Raw genomic sequence first — 22,211 nt, 5'->3', positions numbered from 1 at the left:
TATTCCATGAAAAATAAAGATCTTGGATAAGCAAGATTGAAAGAGCTGAGGGGGGGTGAATGCATTGTTTCTTCATACTCAACTTTGATGCAACAACAAAAAAATCTCTCAAATGATAACTTGCTGTGACATTACAAATAATCTTTCATCTTTGGTGGTCCACAGAGTTTATATAATTGGAAGGCCAAACTCCTTCTTTGTTGTTTCTTGCATTTTCATTAGTACAGTAAAAGACTATAAAATTGTGCAGCCAGAAGGGGTTTAGCAATTACTGAGTCAACATTTTAAAGTCTCACTCTATTTTATCATTTATGCATGTGCTTTTTATGAGTTTTACAGCCCTGCAGGCATTACTTAAGCAAGGTCCATTGCAGTGGTGGGTCTATTGCTGCTTTATTTTTATTTTGCTTTCCTTGGTACTATGTACCATCAGCAAGAGTCACAATTCCACCATGCTCATAAAGAAATTACAAGCTTGAGATGGTAATTTTTTGTAAGATTCAGGAGTGCTAATTTCAGTTACTAAAACATTTATCAGTCTTACTAAGTAACTTTTGGCAAGTCCCATAGTACGACTCAGTTTCTCTTCTGGTAAACAGTTAATAGTCCTGCCATTCTTTGTGAAATGTGGTGGGTAATTCACTGATGAGTGAAGAACACTTGGGCAAGGTGACACAGAAAAACCTAAATCTAAATCAAAGATCCTTCTGAAAATAGCTGGAAAATGTCTTACAGCAATTAGAGGTATAACAGGATCTGGGCCATAACAAGGTTTGGACTGGGATATAGTCAGTGTGCGCAATACCTGTTTTGAAGTACCATGCCATTAATATGCAAGAGCAGAGTCTGGAATGCAAATAATTCATCATGTGCAAACCTCTGGGCACAGCTCTCACTATTGCAAATTGTTCCCCTAAGTTCTTCCAGTTCTCTGTTATCCCTAATGCCTGCCTACCTCATGCTTTCCACATTTGCTAAGGCTGTGGGTGAAAGTCTTAGAACTCACACTGTTCTAATGTTTATTATTACAAGAGGCAGAGGCATTGCACAGAAAGATTACTTGTATAAAGTCTTCATTCATGTTAGATGGAGCATAAGACTACCTTCTTGGAGAGCTAAGGAAAATATTACAGGGTTGAAGCTGGTGCCACCAGTTTGTCTAATAATTAAATATGTTTTTCTGCCATAAAGTGAATTTTATTGTGCAATTAATAATTTTGCAATTAATAATATTGTGCAATTAATAGCAATTAACCTGCCTGAAACTTTAAGATTTGGTGTGTATTTACCAAGATATTAGTTGGAAGGGTTGATACTTACAGGCTCTTGCTGGAGAAGGACATGTGCCTCAGTACCACAGACTACATCAGATGCTGTCACAGGTCCTGCTCATCAATCTAAGATAAAAACTATCTCCTCAAAACTCAAATCTATTTGAAAATACCACCTTTAGCATTTAGATATGGGAAATAGCTGGGCAAACTGTAGTTGGAGGGGAAGAGAAGAAATGAGACACACAAAAGGACACTAGCAGGCAGCCGTCTGTTTCTTTTTAATTTATTGACACTGAGCAAAGGTAGCAGGCTATGTCCATCTGGGTGTGTAGAATACTTAGGTGCAAGAACCAATCAGCAAATTTCTCCTTGAAGCCTGTAGGTAACTGTGTTTGGCTTTCTCCACCTTTTTTTTTTTTTTTTTTTTTTTTTTTTGCCTGGTCTTTAAGTTCCCTTGGGATATGTAAAGAATGAATGTGAAGTTATGTACTTAAACACTCCTCCTCTGGAATTCTACATTGCCCGTTTGTCGGCAGGCATCAAAACTGAGAGGAGAAATATTCTAGTCAGGGAAAATGGAGTTAGGGTGAGGGAAGCAGCAAAGTGGAGAGTGGACTGCTTCAGTAAAAGTGCTAACCTTGAATTATGCAATCGGAAAAACAACTCTTGCCAAAACGCGACTCTAACAGAGTTCAGAGTGCCGGCAGAGTTTGCCAAATACCCCAGCCAAAAGGATGTCTCAAGGAGGGGGAGGTGGGACCCGCTGCCATATGCCCAGCATTCACAGCATTCTGGAAGGGCTGTAGGGTCCTTCTGGAATATAGATGTGTAAATGGTCTCAGGTGTAGCCTGAGCACTGGTACCATGAACCAGTACAAGATGGGAGCAGTAAGGGTAGAGGGCAGTAGGCAAATCTATCAGGATGTTTTTTTTCTCAAGCATTCCAAGGTTTTGCTTCATTTCTATGTAGTAGTGGGAGGAGTTCTGGCAAACAGGATCAGGCTGTTCTACATATGTTTTGACTCTTCTTGTTTTATGTTTCTTCTATGAAAGAGATTGCAACCGAGTTCTTGTCATTTTTAGATCAGTGTTTTGTTAAACCACAACAGCTATCCATGACAGAGAGCCAACTAACTTTTGCATCTGACCACAAAACTGAGTCTGACTTGTGCTGCTTAGTCATTTTTTATTTTTTTTTACATGACATATTCCATGTGTGTATGTGTTTTTGTTCTTTTAAATATAATTAGAGCATTTCTAAGAGTTGTGGTACAAATCAGTCTTCTTCGGCAGGTTAATTTCTTTGATTAATGAAGTTTTAGAAACTTCTCATCACATTGTGACTATTAATGAAACCTCTCTGGTTATACTTTGAACAATAGGGCTATTCTGAGATTGAATGCTCTCTACAGTATTATCTTCTCTGGTTTACCCATTAGAATTTTAAATTATCCAGTCAACAGAGCTCTTGCTGCCCCTGCATAGACTCTCTCCTGCAACCCAATAGAAATTATGATTAGGAAGCCCTTCATAAAGAAATACAAAATTTATAAAATGTCTTTCAGCCTTCTGAGGTCTGAAACAAAATTGAGAAATTTGGAATCACTTAATGTTTAACAAGAGATGGCTGTGTTTCTTCTCCTGTAAGGACAGGAGTGCTTCTTGCTTTTTTTACTGCTTTGTGCTGTGTAATTTTTAGCATTACCTGTCTCACAAGCAATTCTTCACACCTCTTTCCTGGGTTTGGACCAACCTTGCCTGTTTCTCCCAGCAATATTAGTTCTAGGATGCAGTAGATGCTGCCTGGCATTTTTCATAGGATGAATAGCATTTCATACCTGAAACAAAGGGATGTTCTGCTGGACCCAACATACTTGTCACATTGGTTGTCACTGCCTGGGGCCTCATCTTGCTACTGTTTAAATAGCTAATACAGCAGAGTGGTGGCAGTTTTTGTAATTTGATTTTTAATTATGATAATGATGATAAATAGATCCTGGTTTTGTGTAAACTTCAAATCATTGTGGATTTCTTGTCTGGAGTTATTATGTAGATGTCTTTGTCTGTTGTGGATTGGGGCGGTGCAGTTGGAACTGGTTGATCTTTAAGGTCTATTCCAACCCAAACCATTCTGTGACTCCATGATTCTGTGAGGGGAGGCTAGGATAGCAATATCAGCAGGGTGCCAGTTTATTTGGAGTCAGAGAAGAAAAAATTTTCTCCTTTGTTTCTTTGGAAGTTCCATAAATACTTGCCCATAAACTGAAAGACTCTGTAGAAAAGGTAAATAGGTGTTTCCATCAACTGAAAAGCAGGATATCTTCAACTCAATGTTTTCAAGGAACACAACATGGGATTACTGCTTAACCTGTTTCAAAAATTTAGTGATTGTAAAAGTGTTTATCTATGTCATATTTGGGGAAATTCAGCTGCTGTGTGTTTAATGGGAAGAGCGTAGGACAGGAAATTACAATGATGCTGACCTATGGTCAGACTTTTGCATCCTGCCAGGGTGTTGCTGATCTCTTTCTGCTCTCTTAAAAACATTTTGTTTGGGGTTTGGAGGGGGACAGTTGGGTGGTTTGGGGTTTTTTTTAATGGCTTGAGATGGAAGATATCTTAAAGATCATCTACCTCCAAATTCCCTGCTGATGGCAAGGACATCTTCCACTAGACCAGGTTGCTCAGAGCCCCACCCAGACTGGTCTTGAACAATTCCAGGAATGGGGTATCTGTAACTTCTCTGGGCAGCATGATCCAGAGCCTCACCACCATCAGAGCAAAGAGTTTGTCTCTAACATCAAATCTAAACCTATTGTCTTTCAGTGTGAAGCCATTGCCCCTCATCTTGTCACTCCAGGTCCTTGTAAATAGTCTCTCTCCATCCTTCTCATCAGCTCCCTTCAGGTACTGAAAGGCAACAATTAGATCACCCTAAACACTTCTCTTTTCCAGGCTGAACAACCCCAACTTTCATAGCCTTTTCTCTTAGGAGATGTGTTGTTGCAGAGGACCAGGGAAGAGCAGGCCTTAGACTTTTAGACTTAAAACATTTCTGAACATTAACACAGAAAAGTACAGCTGGCTGCTTTGATCCTCTGTTTCAAGAGCAATATCATGCAGAAGTTCTTTTTAGCTGCCACTTTATCATCGGTGGTTGAGTTACACATTTAAGTAGCAAGGAGTAAATTGTGTTAAAAGGATGGTTTCAGTGCTCATCATGTTCCAGTTCTCCAGAGAGCCACCTCCATGCATGGGGCTGCACAGAGCAGCTCGGGAGCTCCATGCTCATCTGGCATTCCTTCACGGCCCCACTTCCATCACATCCATGCTCCCTCACTTCATCCAGGGTGGCTGTACCCCAAAATGCTAAACTCTGCCCAAGATGGAGTGTGGCAGAGCATCTGTGGGCTTGTTAAGTCAGACTCTGATGAACCTGGAGTGTGCCTTGCGGCAGCATTCCAGAGTGTCCTCTGACCTTGGGACTCAATCAGATTATGTCAGTGGAGCGTGGTTGGGAATGGAAATGCCTCTGACTCCAAGATCTGCACTTACTGCCTAAAGAAGAAGCTGTTAAGCCCATGCCCTTTATGCTCTCAGCTGTTTTTCTAAGAGGTTTACACATGCTTCAAAATAGTCTGCAGCAGAGTAACTCCCCTCACCCATAATATAGCCAACAACAGAAAATGTTCTTTTACATTCTAGCTTGGTGTCAATGGTTTAGAATGATTCGTGACATAACAATTTTTGAATTCTAGCATAAGAAGTTGACAGTAAATAGATTTTTTTTTTTTTCCTGAGGAAAAACTGTTGACTTCCATTATATATCTGCAATTGATTTGGAAGAAATACAAAGTCAAGTCATTCTTTTAAAGTCAAGACTTTAAAAGGCTGCTTTGGAAATGAGAGTTGAGTTTAAAATGGTGGATCAAGGAGTTTGGTAAAGCTAAGTACCTGAATAATTCAGGTGCTTATTTGAAACTTCTCCAAGCTTTCCAGACATCATACTGTGCCTGGTAGTGTTATGGAAGCCCTTTTGCTTGGGACAGGCTGAGTCTGTTGCACAAGCTTTTCCTGAAAAAACTAAGAGGATAACTAATCTTGCATGCGCTCCATGGTAAAGTGTCAGGGTACAAACAGAGCACCAGGAGTGTGAAAGGGATTCGTATTGAAAATATATGTGAGGAACAGGAAGATTAATCTCATGTTCCCTAAACTCTGTGAGCATACAAAATTGAGCAGATTAGCCTTGTTTGTAACTCTTCCTGAGAAAATTTTTGTGCAGTGACTTACATGAATTTGAGCCAGTCTTTGAAATGCAGATTCTGGGACATAACTTTGCAGGAAGCATTTCTGTATTCACATTGTTCTCTTTTCTGTTTTCGTATGTAACACAACCCAGTGACATTATTAGGCTATATGAAACGGTTGCCATGTGAAAACTGGAAGTTTTTTTAGTTTATTGATCTTTTAAAGTCAATGGGAGTGGAATAGAGCAAGGAAAGAGAAATCTTTTCTTTCAGGAAGAAGCTCAAAAGAATGTTTTCTACTGGAGCCACTTCATTATTATGCCATATCATGTCATTTTCTTAGCTTTGCAAAAGGCACAGTGCCTGAGATTTTGAAATGTTAGTATTGCTTCCCTGAAAGATTTATTTTTAAACATATAATTGACAGGAAGATAGAATACTCATGAGCAAAAGTCATTGGGAAAACAAAAACAGTTGGAAAATGGAACACCTTTGTGTTTGTAAAGTCAAACAATTTGAGGTGTTTTGAAGAAAACATTGGAATTAATTGCCCTAGTATGTTGTTCTGGCAGTGTCTTTAGACACCACTGCAGCCTAACGGATTAATTGGCAGCACACACCAGCCTGTTGCAATCCAGGGTTCACAGTTAGTTCTGACCAGATGAATGATGGACGGGGTGTTAGTACAGTTGAACAAAACAGTCTAGACAAGAACACAAAATGCTGCCCAAAGATCACACTTGAATTCAGGCTGACCCTTTCCCAAGGCCTGAATAGGTTTGAACTGTATGGTGGGTTTTTTGCTCTATGTGCTTCTTCCTAAAATACTAACTTTTAAAACAGAAAGAGAGCAAAGTCATCCATGTCTCTGTTCCATGATTGCAGGCTAGAAACAGAGTGAAACAATAAATACATTACAAAATAGCATGCATTGCCTAAACTTCAAGGCTGGCTTTGCAGTCCCAGGAACATAGTGAGCTGAAGTATTCTTCAGATGTGCAGCCAATTTTATCATGCCTAACTAAGCCAATCTTTTCAACACTATGCAGTTGGCTTATCACTAGCTAATAAGCAGGTTTTTAAAAGGATTTTATGGTAGAGTCTGTAACCATATCTCTTCCAGAAAAAGCATTATTATTATTTATTCTTCAATGCATGGCTCAGTAAGCTGTTGTGAATAGTTATCTAGCTTCCCTATTGATCTCCTAAATAACATAAAAATTTTGGAGTTACAATATTAATAATTTTCCTGATCCAAACCCTGTCATCTTCCCCATATAGGACAAAACAACACTGGAGACCCTGACTCAGCAGCTGGCAGTAAAACAGAGTGAAGATGGGAAGTTCAGTCATGCAATGATAGATTTCAACATGAGTGGAGATTCTGATGGTCAGTAAAAATGGCTTTTCCTTATTTTCTTATTTTCCTTATTTTGTATGTGCATATCAGTGGGATCTGAGGGAGAATCCAAGTGCTTTGGAGGCCCATGAAGAATATGAGCTGTTAGCAATAAGTGACTATGAAACAAGGCAGGAAGAAGTGATTCATTGTGGGGTGTTTTAAGTCTGGAGATGATTTTTAGCCTTCTGTCTGTCCACTGAAGGTCTCAAGATGGGACCAAAAATGTATTTCTGATAATAAAAGGGACTAAAGGAGGCAAATGTATGTGAGGTAAATTAGATCACACAGGGAAGCCATGAAGTGTAAACCTGATCCTCCATAAGTGCTGTGTGCCTCTGCTTCTGTAGGAGCTTTATTTGTTTGATGAAGCAAGTATAATGTTTATTTGTTCTCTGCTATTGCATATATTGTTAAGGAGACGTAAGCATAAAAACAGGCAAGTATGCTAGCTAGAGAATTGCTTAAGAAGAAATGCCCAGAATTGTCATCACCCCCTTTTTGTCACAGAAGAGGTAGAAGATAGTTGACATAATATGATCAGCATTCTGTAAGCAAGAAAGGAAGAAAATAAAAAGTAAACCTACATTGGTAAGTATATATTTGTTTTATGTAACTAAGCAGTAAAAGATGGCTTAGAAAAACTATTTAGTTATCAGGTCTATACTATGTGATAACGAATTAAATGAATAACTAAACCAGGCAATATACAATATATTAACCAATAATCTGTTGTGAATATTGGTTCAGTGAATATTCAGCATCTGACCCAGGTTCTAATGGCAGAGGAAGCTGCATACTGAAACACAAACTGGAAATGTTTTCCTCTTACTTTTTAGGAAGTGCAGGAGTTTCAGAGTCTCGGATTTACCGGGAATCCCGAGGGCGTGGTAGCAATGAGCCCCACATCAAGCGCCCAATGAACGCATTTATGGTGTGGGCTAAGGATGAACGGAGGAAGATCCTTCAAGCCTTCCCTGACATGCACAACTCAAACATCAGCAAGATACTAGGTAAGAATGATAGAGCACTACTCTTCCAGAGCAAAGCTTGAAAATATTCTGAGTTTAGCTGAGCACCTGACAGAACAGAATTGCTTCTTTCTCTCTTGCTCTTTAGTCACTGCACCAACAACAGCAGGGATATGAGTTTCCCCTATGCTGCCAAGCAGTATGTATTATCCACAACCTGAAATATTCTTGTATCTTTGTAATTATTGAGACTGTGGTAATGATTTTGCTGTGCACAGAGAGATGGAGTAGCCTGTAGTTCCCAGGTTTCCTTTTTAAATAGAGGGGTTATGTTTCTCCTGTTCCAGAGAGCAGCAACTTCACCTGACTGCCACAACTTCTCCAGTAGGATGAACAGTGGCTTAGCCAGTTCATCTGCCAGGTCCTGCAGATGCATCTCAGCAGGTCCCTTGTGCACCTTCAGGTTCTTGAACCTGATCTCTTACAGTGGGTGGTTCTTCATTCTTCCATATATTGAAAAGAATTTTTAAAACACCCTGATTTCTATATTCTCTACTCTTCACATCCTAATCAATACTTGTCATGAACATTTGTCTACTGAATCTCATGGCAAGGTCTTCCAACTTTGCACTATTTCATCAGATTCTTAGAACAATGTTCTGTCTAAAGTTACTCCTCTGTGATATGTTGGATGATGCAGTAGGTGACTAATGAGGATCACTGAGGCCAATGAATTACTTTTTGACAGAAAAATAATACATCTGAGACCAAATTAGAGATATTGCATTTTACTGATAAAAAGCTACCTAAGCAGCCAGTGGCTAAGCAGCGAACATGTTTACCTGTGCTGCAGATTTCACTGGTTTTGCAGGCTGCTCAAGAGATGCAGTTCAGTTATAATGGCAGCATTAACCAGTTGCAGGGCCGGTAAGTATGCCAAATTTAGACTAGTCAGAGTTTGAGGCTTACCTTGATTAGAGTGGTATTATGAAAAGTTAGCAGGGGCAAGTAGAAATGAGATCAATTGGTTGGAGAAGCAAAATGTATTGCCATGGATGGCAGATGTGATGATATTAACCCATGATTTAAAGGGTGGCACAAGATGATTAGATTAGTTATGGGAACAGGATTAGAAGGTTAAATTGGTTATGTTGATAGCAATATAACCTTATACTGGTTAAAAGCGATTATACTGGTCAGAGGTGTATGATGTGATTAGCTGGAGGACAGGGCAGTAATAGTTTTGGTCTGTTCCTAAATTGAGAATGGACCTGGTTAAACCTGTTTTTAAGTAATCAGCTTCAGAAATCAACAAGATCATTCTGAACGGCCCTTTTCATATAGAAAGTACAAAGAGAGCTTGATGTTTTCCCTCTTAACTGATTGTTTTGGATAACAACCTCCGACAGCACGCTGCTAATTCGTTCTGCTTAAAACAGGCACTTGAGCTGGGCTGACATTTTACGCAGTCTCTGGGGATCCTGGTTGACATTTTAAAGGGCTTCTAAGCATTTTATAATACCCTAAAATCTGGTTTTAATAAGGCATTCTGCTGAAATTGTTAACATAAGGGATCACCTTTTACTATTTGGCGCTAGATCAAGGAGATATGGAGACATCTTTTTCTGATTAGATATACAGTAGTTGGAGTAAAATGTGCAAATTCATTACAGATCCTATTGAGGTGACAGACAGTATAGCTGACTCTAAATTCTGTTTTGCTGCCAGATATGGGGAAAAGCAAGGTCTGAGACAGTGAAAGATGATGTTTCTATTTCTTTACAGCATTACTTTTGATTTTTTTCATTCTACGTGTGCAATAGAGAGGGATGTCCTGGCATCCTCCTTCTTGACAGAAACATTACAAATTCTTTCCTCAGCTGCAAAAGGCCAGTCTTTTGAAGTCAGCAGGGAGCTGTCTGTTAACTGGCATAGGATGACCAATTAGAAGCTCACAGTTCAGCCAGGTATTAGGGTGTCCTTATTACAAAGCCACAATTTTTTTCTTCCTTGCTACGCACTGAGGTCACAGAGTTTGTTGTCACACAGAGTAACTTAGAGCTCTCACCAACTGAGGGTCATTTTTATAGTAAAATGAGAGGAGGTGCCCTTCCCAGCACTAGAATTCTCCAGGGATTATGTTTGACACTGTGGTATTATGTCTTGAGCATAAAAATTAGATACAAGGATTTGTCATTAAATTCATCTGTGCATACGTTTGTCATCCATCTGTTCATTGCAACTTAAACTTGTGGATAATGGTCTTTTTCGTAAATTGTTTAAAAAGTGCTAAAATGGGACTGCTGGACTTTTTCAATTTAATAATGCATTGTTTAGATATTTCAGTAAATATTTTAATTAATTTCACTGAGAAATCTATGTAAAAATTCTAGGAAAAATGTTAATTACTAGTAATTAATATTCAGAAATTTTCTTGGAATATATTCGTGTGTTTATACAAATGTATACACATACATTATATGTATTTGGCTATGTGACAATGTTTCTTAAACATAAAATCAGCCTGATTCAGGTACTCAGATTGAAAAATGTCAGTCTAATGGACTGAAAGTTAGAATATTGCAAACAGCTGAAAATTCTTGTCAGAGAAACTTCACTTAAAATCAGCAGTAAGCAAAGTGCTGAACATTGCACGTGTGTGCCTGGAGCACAAGTGTCTTGTCATGGATGAGTGCATCTCTTTTCTGCCCTGGACTCGAAGATTTGCCCTCTCTGGATGTGTTCACAGTCACACACAGCTGTGTAGGTACATCTCTGACTGCCCTAGCTCAGTTTAGAGGCAGGAGCTGTGCTTGGTGCTGCAAAGTCTCTGAAGTCGTTTTTTTCTTCTTAAATACTTCAGCCATGTCCTGGTTTGAAAGGACAGGTGTCTGCCAGTAAGGGCTGAAGTTTCCCTTTGGAATAGAGACTTTGGTTCCACTCCCCCCCCCCCAAGTATTATAATTGTTTGAATCAAGGAGTCTGAGGCAGAGATAAGGGGGTGAGAATAACAGCTCTTTTACTAATATATCTAACTGTACAAGCAGAAAACAATAACAGTTAAAATTGCTAACAGAACGAAATAGGTAACTCGGTGTCAGTCCCTTTAGATGCAAGCACACTGTCTCTGTGCTTAGTCCACAGCCCGAATCTGCCGAAGGGCAGACGGGAACGGAGGCAGCAGGGAGGGGGGAGGGGCGGCAGCGGCCACGCCGGTCTCAGTGGGAATGGGCTGGAGCGGCGGCTCCTCGCTCACCGTGTGTGTCCGGGTGATCAGCTGTGTCCGCAGAGGCAGGAGGCTGGAACGGGGCAGATGCAGGGCAGGTGATCGCAGAGGGTCTGGCTCTCCTGTGCTCCGGCCACGTGGCTGAAGATCCCGGGCGTCCTCCTCCGAGCTCACCGGAAACGCGAGTGCCCTCCCGGAAGCCTCAGAGGCCCCTCCGGGAGCTGTTCCCACCCACCCCTTTTGTCTGGACTCATCAGAGACCCTGGGTGTAACCCGGCCCGCTCCATTGGCATGATAATGGGAAAAATTCTTTCAATTGACACAGTAACAGAAAAACACTCAACCCCCAACAAGCCACCACATCAGGGAGAATTGTGTTAGAATCCTGCTTGTTATTTTGCATGCATCCAGAGAGAGGAATGGGCTGTTGTTTTCACAGTCAAGGAGAAAACCCATGCATACTTGACCCACTCAAAGCTTTCCAACACAGATGGTGAGCAGGAAGCTCACTCAAGACTGAAAATCTTCCCTCAAAAAGGAAAGGTTTCTCTAGTCACACCATGTTTGGGCTTGTGTTTGGCACTGTGTTTTGGCTTAGGTACCCATGCCCGCCTCTGTGTATTTATAGACACACAAAACAATGACAAAAAAAAAACTATTAGAAGCATATTTTGTTCAAATATAAATTGTTTTTTTTAAAGTTTTAATGTGTTGATTTATGGTATTCATTCATAGATAACCCCATGGGTGGAAATTCCAAGATCAGAGTTACATATCCTTCAAAATTGCAGATGAAGACTGCTCAGAGAATTGATTGGATTATGTAAATTACTAAGAAAATAAGTGAAAATTATTAAATGTAAAGAACAATGGTTTATCATCAGAAAGTATGCCCTTTTTAAAAATCTATTTTAACAGCATTGTTTGTTTAATTATGTATGATATTTCAAAACATGCCAGTAAATTATATTTAGTGTATTTTGTAAAAACAGTAAATTCATAGTAAGAGGAGGTATCAGTGCAGAAGGCACCTATTAAAAATTTGCTAGGAAGAGTGGTGAAACTACCACGATTTTCATTGTATTAAAGTGTGCAGGCTCAGGAAGAAAAAATATAATAACATTTATGTACAAATATTGTTTGTGTAATTGTATGTACAGTTATGCATCAAAATTTCATGTTTTATGGGCCTGATCCTGCAAAGGCTTGTGTTGTTTGCCTGACTTTACCCAGTAATTCTTGTCACATGAGGGAGTAGAAATCAGCCTGCCCAGATATGACTGTAGGTTTGTAACAAGTGAACTGGCACAGCAGAAGAGAAACGGTGCTGAAATAGAGCATTTTCATGGTAATTTTGTGAGAGGTGGCTTTAATTTCTACCTTTCTGTGTTCCGTCTGTCTCAAAAAATGTGTGAGTCCCTACATTGCAGAACCCTTCACAGCATACAAAGAAAATGTTAAGATTTGTTTAAAGACTGAGGTTTTCAACTTTTCTATTCATTAAAAAAGCCTGATGCAGCATCAGGAAAAGGGGCTGGGGCTGTTTACCTAGGATGTTAGGACTTCAACAGGTCTGGGATTAGGCAACGCTAGATTTCGGCTAATTCTTGGTATTTTCTGTGCTGAAACACCAGTGTGTCAGTGCCTACATGCAAAATTTGAAAGCACACCTACATCTGGGCATCTTCCAGACCTCATCTGCTTTACCCTGAATTCTTAAGGTTGTTCAACACAGGTCCAACCTGTATTTCCATCTTACACAGCATGAGTTGGCATGCAGTGTTTTGACAGCCATGTCAGTTTATCAGTTTATTCATCCCCAAATCCAGGAGATACTACATGCGGAAAGTTGGCCTCATTTTTCTAGCCACTCTCTTTGCCAGAAAAAGCTTGGAATAATTTCTCTGCCAGAGACCAAGCTGCTGAGCAGGATTCTGGTCACAGGGATGCTGCCTTATGTAACACAGAGCCCTGCCACAAATCCCCACTACCTCTCTATAGTATAAGATGTGACATGCAGGATTTTCAGTCCAAACCCTAAAAGCCATCTAGCCATGCAGTTATGATGCTGGGCCTAAGCTAATAGTAATGTCATTACTATTCCAGGACTAGCTGGGGAATGTCTGCATGCTATATGTTGTAAACATAATGGAAAATTATGGTTTTGACTTCAAAGCAGTGTTTGCTAAGAAAGACATGCCCATTGCCCCTTTTCAGGACAAAGAAATCATTGTTTATGCACTGCTTATCTCTGGATGTGAGGTCAAGTGGTACCATCTCTTCACTCCAGAAGCCCAGACTGCAGCATGGAATAAAGTTTCAAAGATAGGGGAAATCGTGTCAATAACCAGAAGGGGCCTTTCTAGAGGGAATGAAACTGTTTTCTTTCCTGGGGAAAGGATAACTGTGCTCTCTCGACTGCAATTCTTGGGGGTACAGTGGGATAAGACCAGCCTGAGTAATAGCATGAGCTAATCATAAAAAATCAGAAACAAGAGGAAGTAGAGTATGACATATAACATTATGAACCCATTAAATTGAAAAACTATTCAAACATTTTTCCAGTGGGAAACTTGACTATTTTCCAGTAAAGTATTATTTCTAGCCACAGGTTTCACAGCTTGAACTATTCCTGTTATTTGAAATGTATCTTGCCCTGAAGCACTTCTATATTTAATTGAAAAATAAAATTGGGCAACTGATTCAAGAACTTTTACTTTCTGCTCCCTAACAAACCCTTTAAGAAATATTAGTTTATGACTTTCATCAGGTATTTGAAAACAACTTTGAAGTCTTTACTATATGGCTATCTCAAATACCCACCATAACATAGGCAGAAAACAAGGCTGCCAGACATGAAGCCATAGTGCAACTCTGGGGAGTAATGTGCCAGTACCCCAGTGCTTTTACCCTTCATGACACAGTAAATTCTTTAAGCTGGGGCTGGCAGTGTTTTCCAGGATTTGATCTTGGAGTTGAAACCCCACTGACACATATGGGATAGTTTATAGCTTTTAGAGGCATTGCTTTGCAGGCTCCTGTACCTGACTGTGGAGCATTTACAGTCAGTTCTTATTCTGCTTCTCACCAACCTGGGAGCCAGAAAGACCTAGTGTTTGTTAGGAATGATTAAGCTGTGGACATGTGCATATCCAGATCTGATGCCTTGATCCAGCTGTGGATCCCAGTGAACAAACAGCACTACATGGAGTGGAGTCTTCTCTGAGCAGGAGGTGTAAACAGGCACGTGGCCAAGGGACAGTGTGGGGACACAGCAGAGCAGACTCCTACAAAATTTACTGCCTTGTGTCCTTGAAACAGTGTGTCAGGGGTTGCCCATTATCAGGATAATGGTTTTCCTGCCCACCTGAGCAGCCTTATAAGGTAGATAAATTTCAGTGAAATATAGAGTAAAATTTCCAGTGCCATCTCTCTCCACATCTTGGCCGTACCCAAGGGGTTTATGAGTCAAATACAAACAAGACCAGAGCCCTGTCTAGAAGCTCTGACAGATTCCCAGCCCAAAGCAAAATGGCCTTAGGTATCTTGTTCTGGGTGACCTACTTGTTTCTCTGCCTTGCAGTGTTTGGAAATGAGTAGCATCTCATCTTTTTTTTTCCCCCCCTTTTTTTTTGTTTTTGTTTTGTTTTGTTTTGTTTTGTTTTTTCTTTTTTTTTCATTTTGTTTTTTGGTGACAGGATCTCGCTGGAAAGCTATGACAAACCTAGAGAAGCAGCCATACTATGAGGAGCAGGCTCGGCTCAGCAAACAGCACCTGGAGAAATACCCAGACTACAAATACAAGCCCAGGCCGAAGCGTACCTGCCTTGTAGATGGCAAAAAGCTACGCATTGGCGAGTACAAGGCCATCATGCGCAACAGACGCCAGGAGATGAGGCAGTACTTTAATGTTGGGTATGGGACCTTTCAAAACTACTGCTCGTTCCATCAAAAAAAAAAAAAAAAAAAAAAAAAGTAAAAATCAGGGAGAATTCTAAATTCTTAATTATAGTTCATTGGCAAGAACATGAGATATTGCTAATAGAAAATGAGAGTGATACTTGATAACAAAGTGTTCCAGGAGGAAGTTAGGCAGTTTTAGGGATCTTTTTGTTGGCTCTGTTTTATGCTCATCTCAATGCCTCAGCCAACTGTCTCATTTCCACTCTGATAATGAAAAAAAAAGGCTTTAAGGTTTTCTAAAGAAACGTAAGTCTTCTCATAAAACCTTATAACTATTATGAGGCCTCAGAAAGAGTATCTGAATGAAACTGTGGAAGTGCCTCTTGATCCAAAAGCCAAAAATAGAAGTTTGCATTCAGTATGATCTGTGTCAAGTGGTCTGCAAAAGGACTGCGGAACACACTGAACTTGAGCTGGAATATGGACATGGCCCAGTTGATTAACATCAAGATGTATTCACATCTTGAACAATGTGTACATTGTTCATTTGTCCTTCTAGGGAGTGTCTTACATTCCAGCAAGCTAAATGCTTTCTGTTGAGCAGAAATTTTAAGACCAATTCTGATAAACTGCTAATAGAAAAGAAGCCTAGAAAACTAGCATATATTTTCCTTCTGCAGATATTCCTTGGTATTGGTTGCAGCAGATCAAAAATAATCAGAAGTAATCAAATATTCCACAATATTTCTGTACTCACTTAAGAAAACTAAAAGCTACACAGGGATCCTAAAAAAAAGGGCAAAACCAGCAACAAGAGTGACCCTCTGAAATTATGGAATTTGTGTTTTGTTTCATCTTAATTTGGAATCCTTTCAGTATTAACTGGGTTGCGCATTTATTTATTTAATGGCCAGAAGTAGCAATAAAGGAGAGAACATCTATCCAGTGACTGTTTAGTGTCATCAGACTGTGTTTTAAAGAGCTACAGTGTGCATTGTTAGAGTAAGCCGCTCAGCAGAGAAATTTGAGCTGCTTAAACCTGTGGTGCTGCAGGTCCAGTGATCCCAGTGGTAAGCACTGAAACAAACACAGGGAAGTCAGCCAACATTCCGCATCAAGAGATTAAAAATGAGGAGGGGGCCTTATGGAAAAAGAATAGGTGGCAGCAGAGCCCCCAAAACACTGCTTATCTGGTTAACATGCATGCCTCATAACGGGGGAAAAAAAATTAACCTTGTAATATTCTGCCTACAGAAATTCAGCTTTCCAAACAAGGCTGACATTGAAATCAAGATGTTTCTGGAGGTAATTTGCACTGGGGCACCAGAGCACAGAACCTGGGGTGATATCTTTATAGAAGCAGCTGACAGAGTGGCCAGTGGCTGCACTGGGGCCAGTGTGTGATGTCACCAGTCACAGCACTACAGTTGCATTCCTGGTCTAAGTTTCCCATCTGTTGCAGCCACCAATACAGGTCATTTAAGGCTAAACTTCTAAACACCAGCCCAGCTCCTGACTGGGCACCACAGTAAGTGCTTGGTTTAACAGGAGCTGTGGCTGTGCTGGAGGCATCACAGAGGGAAGGATTGAGAATTTTTTAATGTTCCCTATTTCAGTGCCCTCGTCTTCAGTGGTAGCGTGGCAAGTGTGGCCTGCTGAGAGCCCTAATACATTACTATCTGAGGGCTGCTGCAAGGTCCTCTAGGCTGGACATCCCACAGAAGTGGAAAAATACTACTCTTAAATTATTAAATATTTGAAAAGCACTCTGAAAAGCACCATTTAAGTACAAAGTGTTCCTACTGTTAAATATTAAAACCCATTTAAGTGTGCTGAATCTTGTTGCAGAGATGCTGACTCCAGAAAACAAATGCCTTCCTACTGAATTAAGAATAAAATGCAAATTAGATCTACTCCCTATTTTAAGAGCTGTATGTGCAGCTGAGACAACTTGAGTTGTTTCAGAAACACGGAAATAAGGGCTCTGTGGAGGGAGGCCTTGCTCAGATGGCAGGCAGGAAGTATCTGAAAATGCAGCAAGCAATTTCAAACAAGTATAAAGCTGTTTGCCAGAGGAAAGTCTTTCAGGATCCCTGTACTGTGTGAGGCTTACTGTGCAGCCAGGGCACAGGCAGGCAGGGGAACGGGGAAGGGTTTTATTCTTAATTAAGAATGTTCTTCTCAAGAGACTCTGCCTTGTCTCCTGTGGCAAGGCTTTTCAGTGCAGATGGACACACTGCTGATGACATTACAATGTGCAGCATGTACTGAAGAGAATTACTGCAATGGAATTACTTAATGCAGGAAGGAAACAAAAGGAGCATGAATTTTAAACCTTAGGCATGTTGGGACTCTGAAGCTTCTCAGGGAAACAAACACTAGTATAACACAGCCAGTGTTCTTGATGCAAAGGGAATTTCTGTATCCTGGAATAATTCTTCTTTCATTACTGCAGACAGGTTTCCAAGGCTTAGATGCTGTATAAAGGCATCCTGTAGAATATTTTCTCAAATGCTCATGTTGTTTCCTTGCTTTTTATTAATTTTTAAATAATGCCGACTTCCATTTTAAGTCTGACTTTTCTCAGTTTTATCCACCATCCTTTGAAGAATCTGCTTTTCACTCCAGCTCCCAGTGGAAACTCACCTTTCAGTGGGAGGCCTTTAGTGATTCATCCTGTAAATTCACGTTGGCTCCAGAAAGCCCACTGTTCCTCTCCCTAGCAATGACCAGGTCCCTGATGTGGAGTAAGCATTGTCTCTCCATTCTCCTCATCAAGTGGCATTTTCCTGCAGCACCTTCCCATTCCTGTGCAACTTACCTAGACCTTGCTGCATCTCTCCTACTGGCAATTTGTGTCTAGTTACTGTGAGTTTTATATCCAGTCCTGATAGCAATTGGATTTTCTTAAAGGAAGATTTTCAAAGTAGAAGGGTTTTAAGTTGGACCAGAGTTGGCAAGAATGTTTATTTTTGGTTGGCACCAAGCTGATCCAGAAAAGAACTTTCCCTCACAAGGGAAGCTGAATCTGTGTAGTTCAGGTATGGCTAGACATGTTTACAGGAGTTGGGTTTTCTTATCACTGGAACTGATTTGGGTTTGATACTCATTTGTGGAGCATCATTTGGTGAGATTTGAATATTGATATAAAAATTCCTCTGCATGCCCAAGAATATATGCTGCTGAAATTTCCTTCCCTTTATTCCATGCAGCATTCCAACATCCTTTTCCTCTCTTCTTCCTGTCAGGCAACAAGCACAGATCCCCATTGCCACAGCAGGTGTAGTGTACCCAGGAGCCATTGCCATGGCAGGAATGCCTTCCCCACACCTGCCCTCGGAGCACTCGAGCGTGTCCAGCAGCCCAGAGCCTGGCATGCCCGTCATCCAGAGCACTTACGGGGTCAAGGGTGAAGAGCCACACATCAAGGAGGAGATGCAGCCTGACGACGTTAATGGAGAGATTTACGATGAGTACGATGAGGAGGAGGACGACCCCGATGCAGACTATGGCAGTGACAGTGAAAACCACATTGCAGGGCAAGCCAACTGATGGGGGTCCCAGTGTCTCGTGACCTGCAGGACTTCAAGGAGAAAAGAAAAAAAAAAATAAAGCCCCATCTGGTTTATCCTTGCCAGTGGCCAAGCACATTAACTTTCTCATTCACTGACTGTTACTTTAACTGTTAGTCTTAACTAGTTGGGACATCAGCTGACTAATAGACATCAGCCTGCATCAGAAGAAAAAAGGCTCAGAAGAAAGGAAACAAGACAACAACAACAACAACAGAATGAAATAAGCTATGGGTAAAATAATGCCAGTAATTCAGCTGCTATACCCAAGCACTGAAGTCTTACCCGTTGACCTTTTATTATTTTGTTTTTTTCAAATAAACTTTATGGCTGTTTGTTCTACAATGTTCTAGAAATTCTCACTCAGGTACACAGTGCCAACAAGTGGCTTGTGAATGTGTTTTGTTGTTTTGTGCTACAGTTTAAAGAGAAATAATTTTTCTTTTTTTGGTAATGCACCTGACAGGAAAAAAAAAAAAAAAAAGATGAAATTCCTTTTAACCCCCTCTATCTCCTCCTCCTTCTCCTCTTCTTCCTCTTCCTCCTCCTCCTTCTTCTTCTCCTCCTCCCTATCAAATATGGCGGATTTGAAATATGTGTGCGTGTGTGCGTGCCTGCACGCGTGACTGGCAAGGAAGGAAGTGGGGAGTCTTTCTGTTAACCCCAACAAGAATTTCATTTCCAGAAAGGACTTCTCTTCATCAGTTGCACACCATGCTGAGTCTTTGAGCAAGTGCCAAATTTGTACTAAAGCGCTGAACTAGTGCAATTTGCTTTTTTTAAGTTGATCTTTTCTTGTTTTGTTTTTCTTTGGCTTTTCATTTGCTTCTTGCTCTGTCTTAAGTTAGGGCAGTATTGTATCTTAGACAATCCCTTGAACCTGATATACCAGCAGCTGGTGAGACTAGACATATATTTTTGGTTTTGTTTTTGCTTTTTAAAGGAAACTGTAGGTGCTGTTCTCAGGTGAAAAAAAAAAAAAAAGAGAGAGAGAGACATAAGAAATTTAGAGAAAAAATATTTTACGGTCTTGGATTTTCATGTGTGCGTGTTTAAGGTACTGATAAGAATAACCTTGGATATTGTGAGCAAAAAGCATGTTCTAGAATGACGTCCTGCACCCTCCAAATGACTTGGTCTGTAAGAAAACTTTACTTTTAGTTTACACTTCAAGTGGCAGCATAAACAACATAAAAAGGCTTGTCCAAAACATGGTTTGTTCTGCATGAGACACAGCAGCTGGAAATGTTACCTCCTTGCTGAGCATAATTAAGTTACTACCAACCAAGTCCAGTTCTGATGAACTCGTACCTTCAGGGTGGTTGAGTATTGATTTCTGATTCAAAAGGCAATTTTTTTTTAAACTGACTTTTTTCTTCTGTGCATTGGCAGAAATCTGTCTTTTAGCAGTGAAATGTTTGTGTAGGAAGGAAGGCTAATAGCTATGAAGATATTTCCCTATTCAAAGTGAGATTAGAAGAACTCAAACCATGCAGCACTGAATTTCCCTCACTGCTGACTCTTACTGAAAAAATTATTCTCCTGTGCTAAAATATTTCCAGTGTTGTTGTAGAGCACTTATTTGCTTATTGTTTGGGCAGTTTTGTCTTCCTTGGTCAACCACAACCAGATGAGGAAGCTGGCCAGGAGCTGCTCTGTGCCCTGGAAAGGAAGGTCTTGGGGTCATGCTGAAGCAAAAACCTTCCTCTGAGTTCTTTTTTAACTGAGGATAACAACTTTATGTTGCTCCCTAGTAAATTCTTACTCTCAGAGGGAGACACACTGCTGTTCTTATCACCTCTAACTTGTAAAATCAGGCCGTTCATCTTAGTGGCAATGAGACCCCAGCCCAAGTACTCACCAGAACGCTGTCATCACTGTTTGGCAGTATTGGTTTTGCAAACAGCTCCTTAATCAGACAAATTCAGCCCTTGATGACAGGTGCAGGATGAACAGGACAGGTAGGAACGGGGGGATGCCTTTCTTTGCCTGTTGAAATCCCACTTGAATTGTAACTTGACCTCTGCAGACCTTGTGCAAAGCAAAAAGCAAATACCGTTGAAGACTTAGGATAATATTCCGATGAGCAGTGTGGACATATGATAGTTCTACTCTGCTACCTCTCTTTTCTTTTCCTTCTGTTTTCCCTGTTTTGATTTCCACCTCTGCTTTGAAAACTTTTCTATTTTCTCTCTCTCAGAAGATTTGCTCTGAAATTATGCTTGGAGTAGCTGATCATATCCTTCATGTCAGAGAAGGTTCTTTTTTGTTTGTATTTTAAGACTGTGTTGGGGTTTTGTTCTTTTTCAGTTGAACTGCCTCTTCTTGCTAGTGTTGAATGGTAATAATAATAATAATAATAATAATAATAATAATAATAATAATGGTCAGCTGTTCCCAGATTAGTAAATTATGTATAATTTATTTACACCTCCCCTTTTTTAACTTTATTTTATTCTGTTCTAATTTGGCAGTGCAGCAAATGAAGCTGCTAGGCTATTTAAAATGGATACCCCCTCCCCACCTTACCTTTTTATATATATAAATATATATATATATATACATATGAAAACAAATTGCTTCTTCTTCTGCTCACACCATTTCTCTTTCTTTTATTTTAATTTTGGCCCCAGCCATGTCAACTTCTGATGTTTATTATGATGGAGTGAATTAATGGGAGTGTTGTTTTCAATCTTAATTAACTTCTGCTCTCTCATCACTCATTTTAGTTATTTAATTACACCAGTCATCTAGAGCCAGTTTTTTAAAGCATCCCTGTTTGAATAAGAAGGAAAAAAAAATAGACAATTGTTTTTATATCATTATTATGTACAATGTGAAAACAGATATTTGCTCCCTTTTATTTTTTTTTTTTAACTTTTAAATTTGTTCCCTGTCTTTGTGAACAAATTACTTCTGACTCTTGTGGGTTCACCTCACATTTGCTGGATGATTTCCACCACAGTTTAGAGACCCTGTGGTTTAATTGTGTCACTTCGGGCTACCCGGAATACTTTGTTTTAGCTCCAGGTAGGTGCCACTGTGGCAGGCAGGATTGGAGCAAGTCTTGAAGGCATGGGCTGGGAAAACTCAGTGGGAAGGGGGCTCTTGGACTTCAGTGGGACCAAGTTTCAGTCCTGAGTTCTGTGGGAGCCTCTCCTGAAGGCAGCCTGGTGTCTGTGGGCACTCCAAGATCCCTGTGCTTCTCACACCACCTCACCTGGGGCTCAGCTGAAGGAGCTGATTTTGTCCCATACACATTCCCTTTGGAGAGACTGTGCCCCAGCCTGGCCTTCCCTCCCTCGGGCTTTGGGAATGGGTTCCTTTATCAGACTGTCCATCTTCTCTACATTTGGGATGTTGAAACTGATGCAGAAATATTAAAAAGGGAAAAGAGGAAAAAAAAATAGCCAAAAGATGAAAACATAAATTAAAAAAAAAAATTCTCTGGGGTTCTCAACCTGCAAAATACTTAATGCCCATGCTAATGTTTTCTTAGGTCCAGGAATGAGCACCCATATATCCTTCAGCAGTAGAAGACCAGATTTGAAAATAGGGTAACTGTTTGTCCCTCTTGAATTTTCTGGGGAAAAAAAAAAAATCTAGAAAACAAAAA

The 22,211-nt window shown here is 40.2% G+C and overlaps 1 protein-coding gene across 20 annotated transcripts in view; it reads left to right on the top strand.

Moving 5' to 3' along the window:
• The window catches only part of SOX5 (SRY-box transcription factor 5), a 607,966-nt gene extending 585,964 nt beyond the window's left edge, over window positions 1-22,002 (top strand). For all 20 annotated transcript variants that reach the window (XM_079305083.1, XM_079305080.1, XM_079305086.1 and 17 more), the window contains 4 exons: window positions 6,806-6,914; window positions 7,763-7,936; window positions 14,819-15,035; window positions 18,272-22,002. In XM_079305083.1, the coding sequence (XP_079161209.1) occupies window positions 6,806-6,914; window positions 7,763-7,936; window positions 14,819-15,035; window positions 18,272-18,575 (804 nt within the window). In that variant the 3' untranslated portion in view covers window positions 18,576-22,002. The remainder of the gene's footprint in view (window positions 1-6,805; window positions 6,915-7,762; window positions 7,937-14,818; window positions 15,036-18,271) is intronic.
• Window positions 22,003-22,211: the final 209 nt, after the last annotated feature.

The sequence above is a fragment of the Erithacus rubecula genome (assembly GCF_903797595.1).
Source record: "Erithacus rubecula genome assembly, chromosome: 4".
In the NCBI taxonomy this organism is placed as follows: domain Eukaryota; kingdom Metazoa; phylum Chordata; class Aves; order Passeriformes; family Muscicapidae; genus Erithacus; species Erithacus rubecula.
Note: the sequence above shows the minus strand (reverse complement) of the source record. Positions and strands in the feature narration are given on the sequence as shown.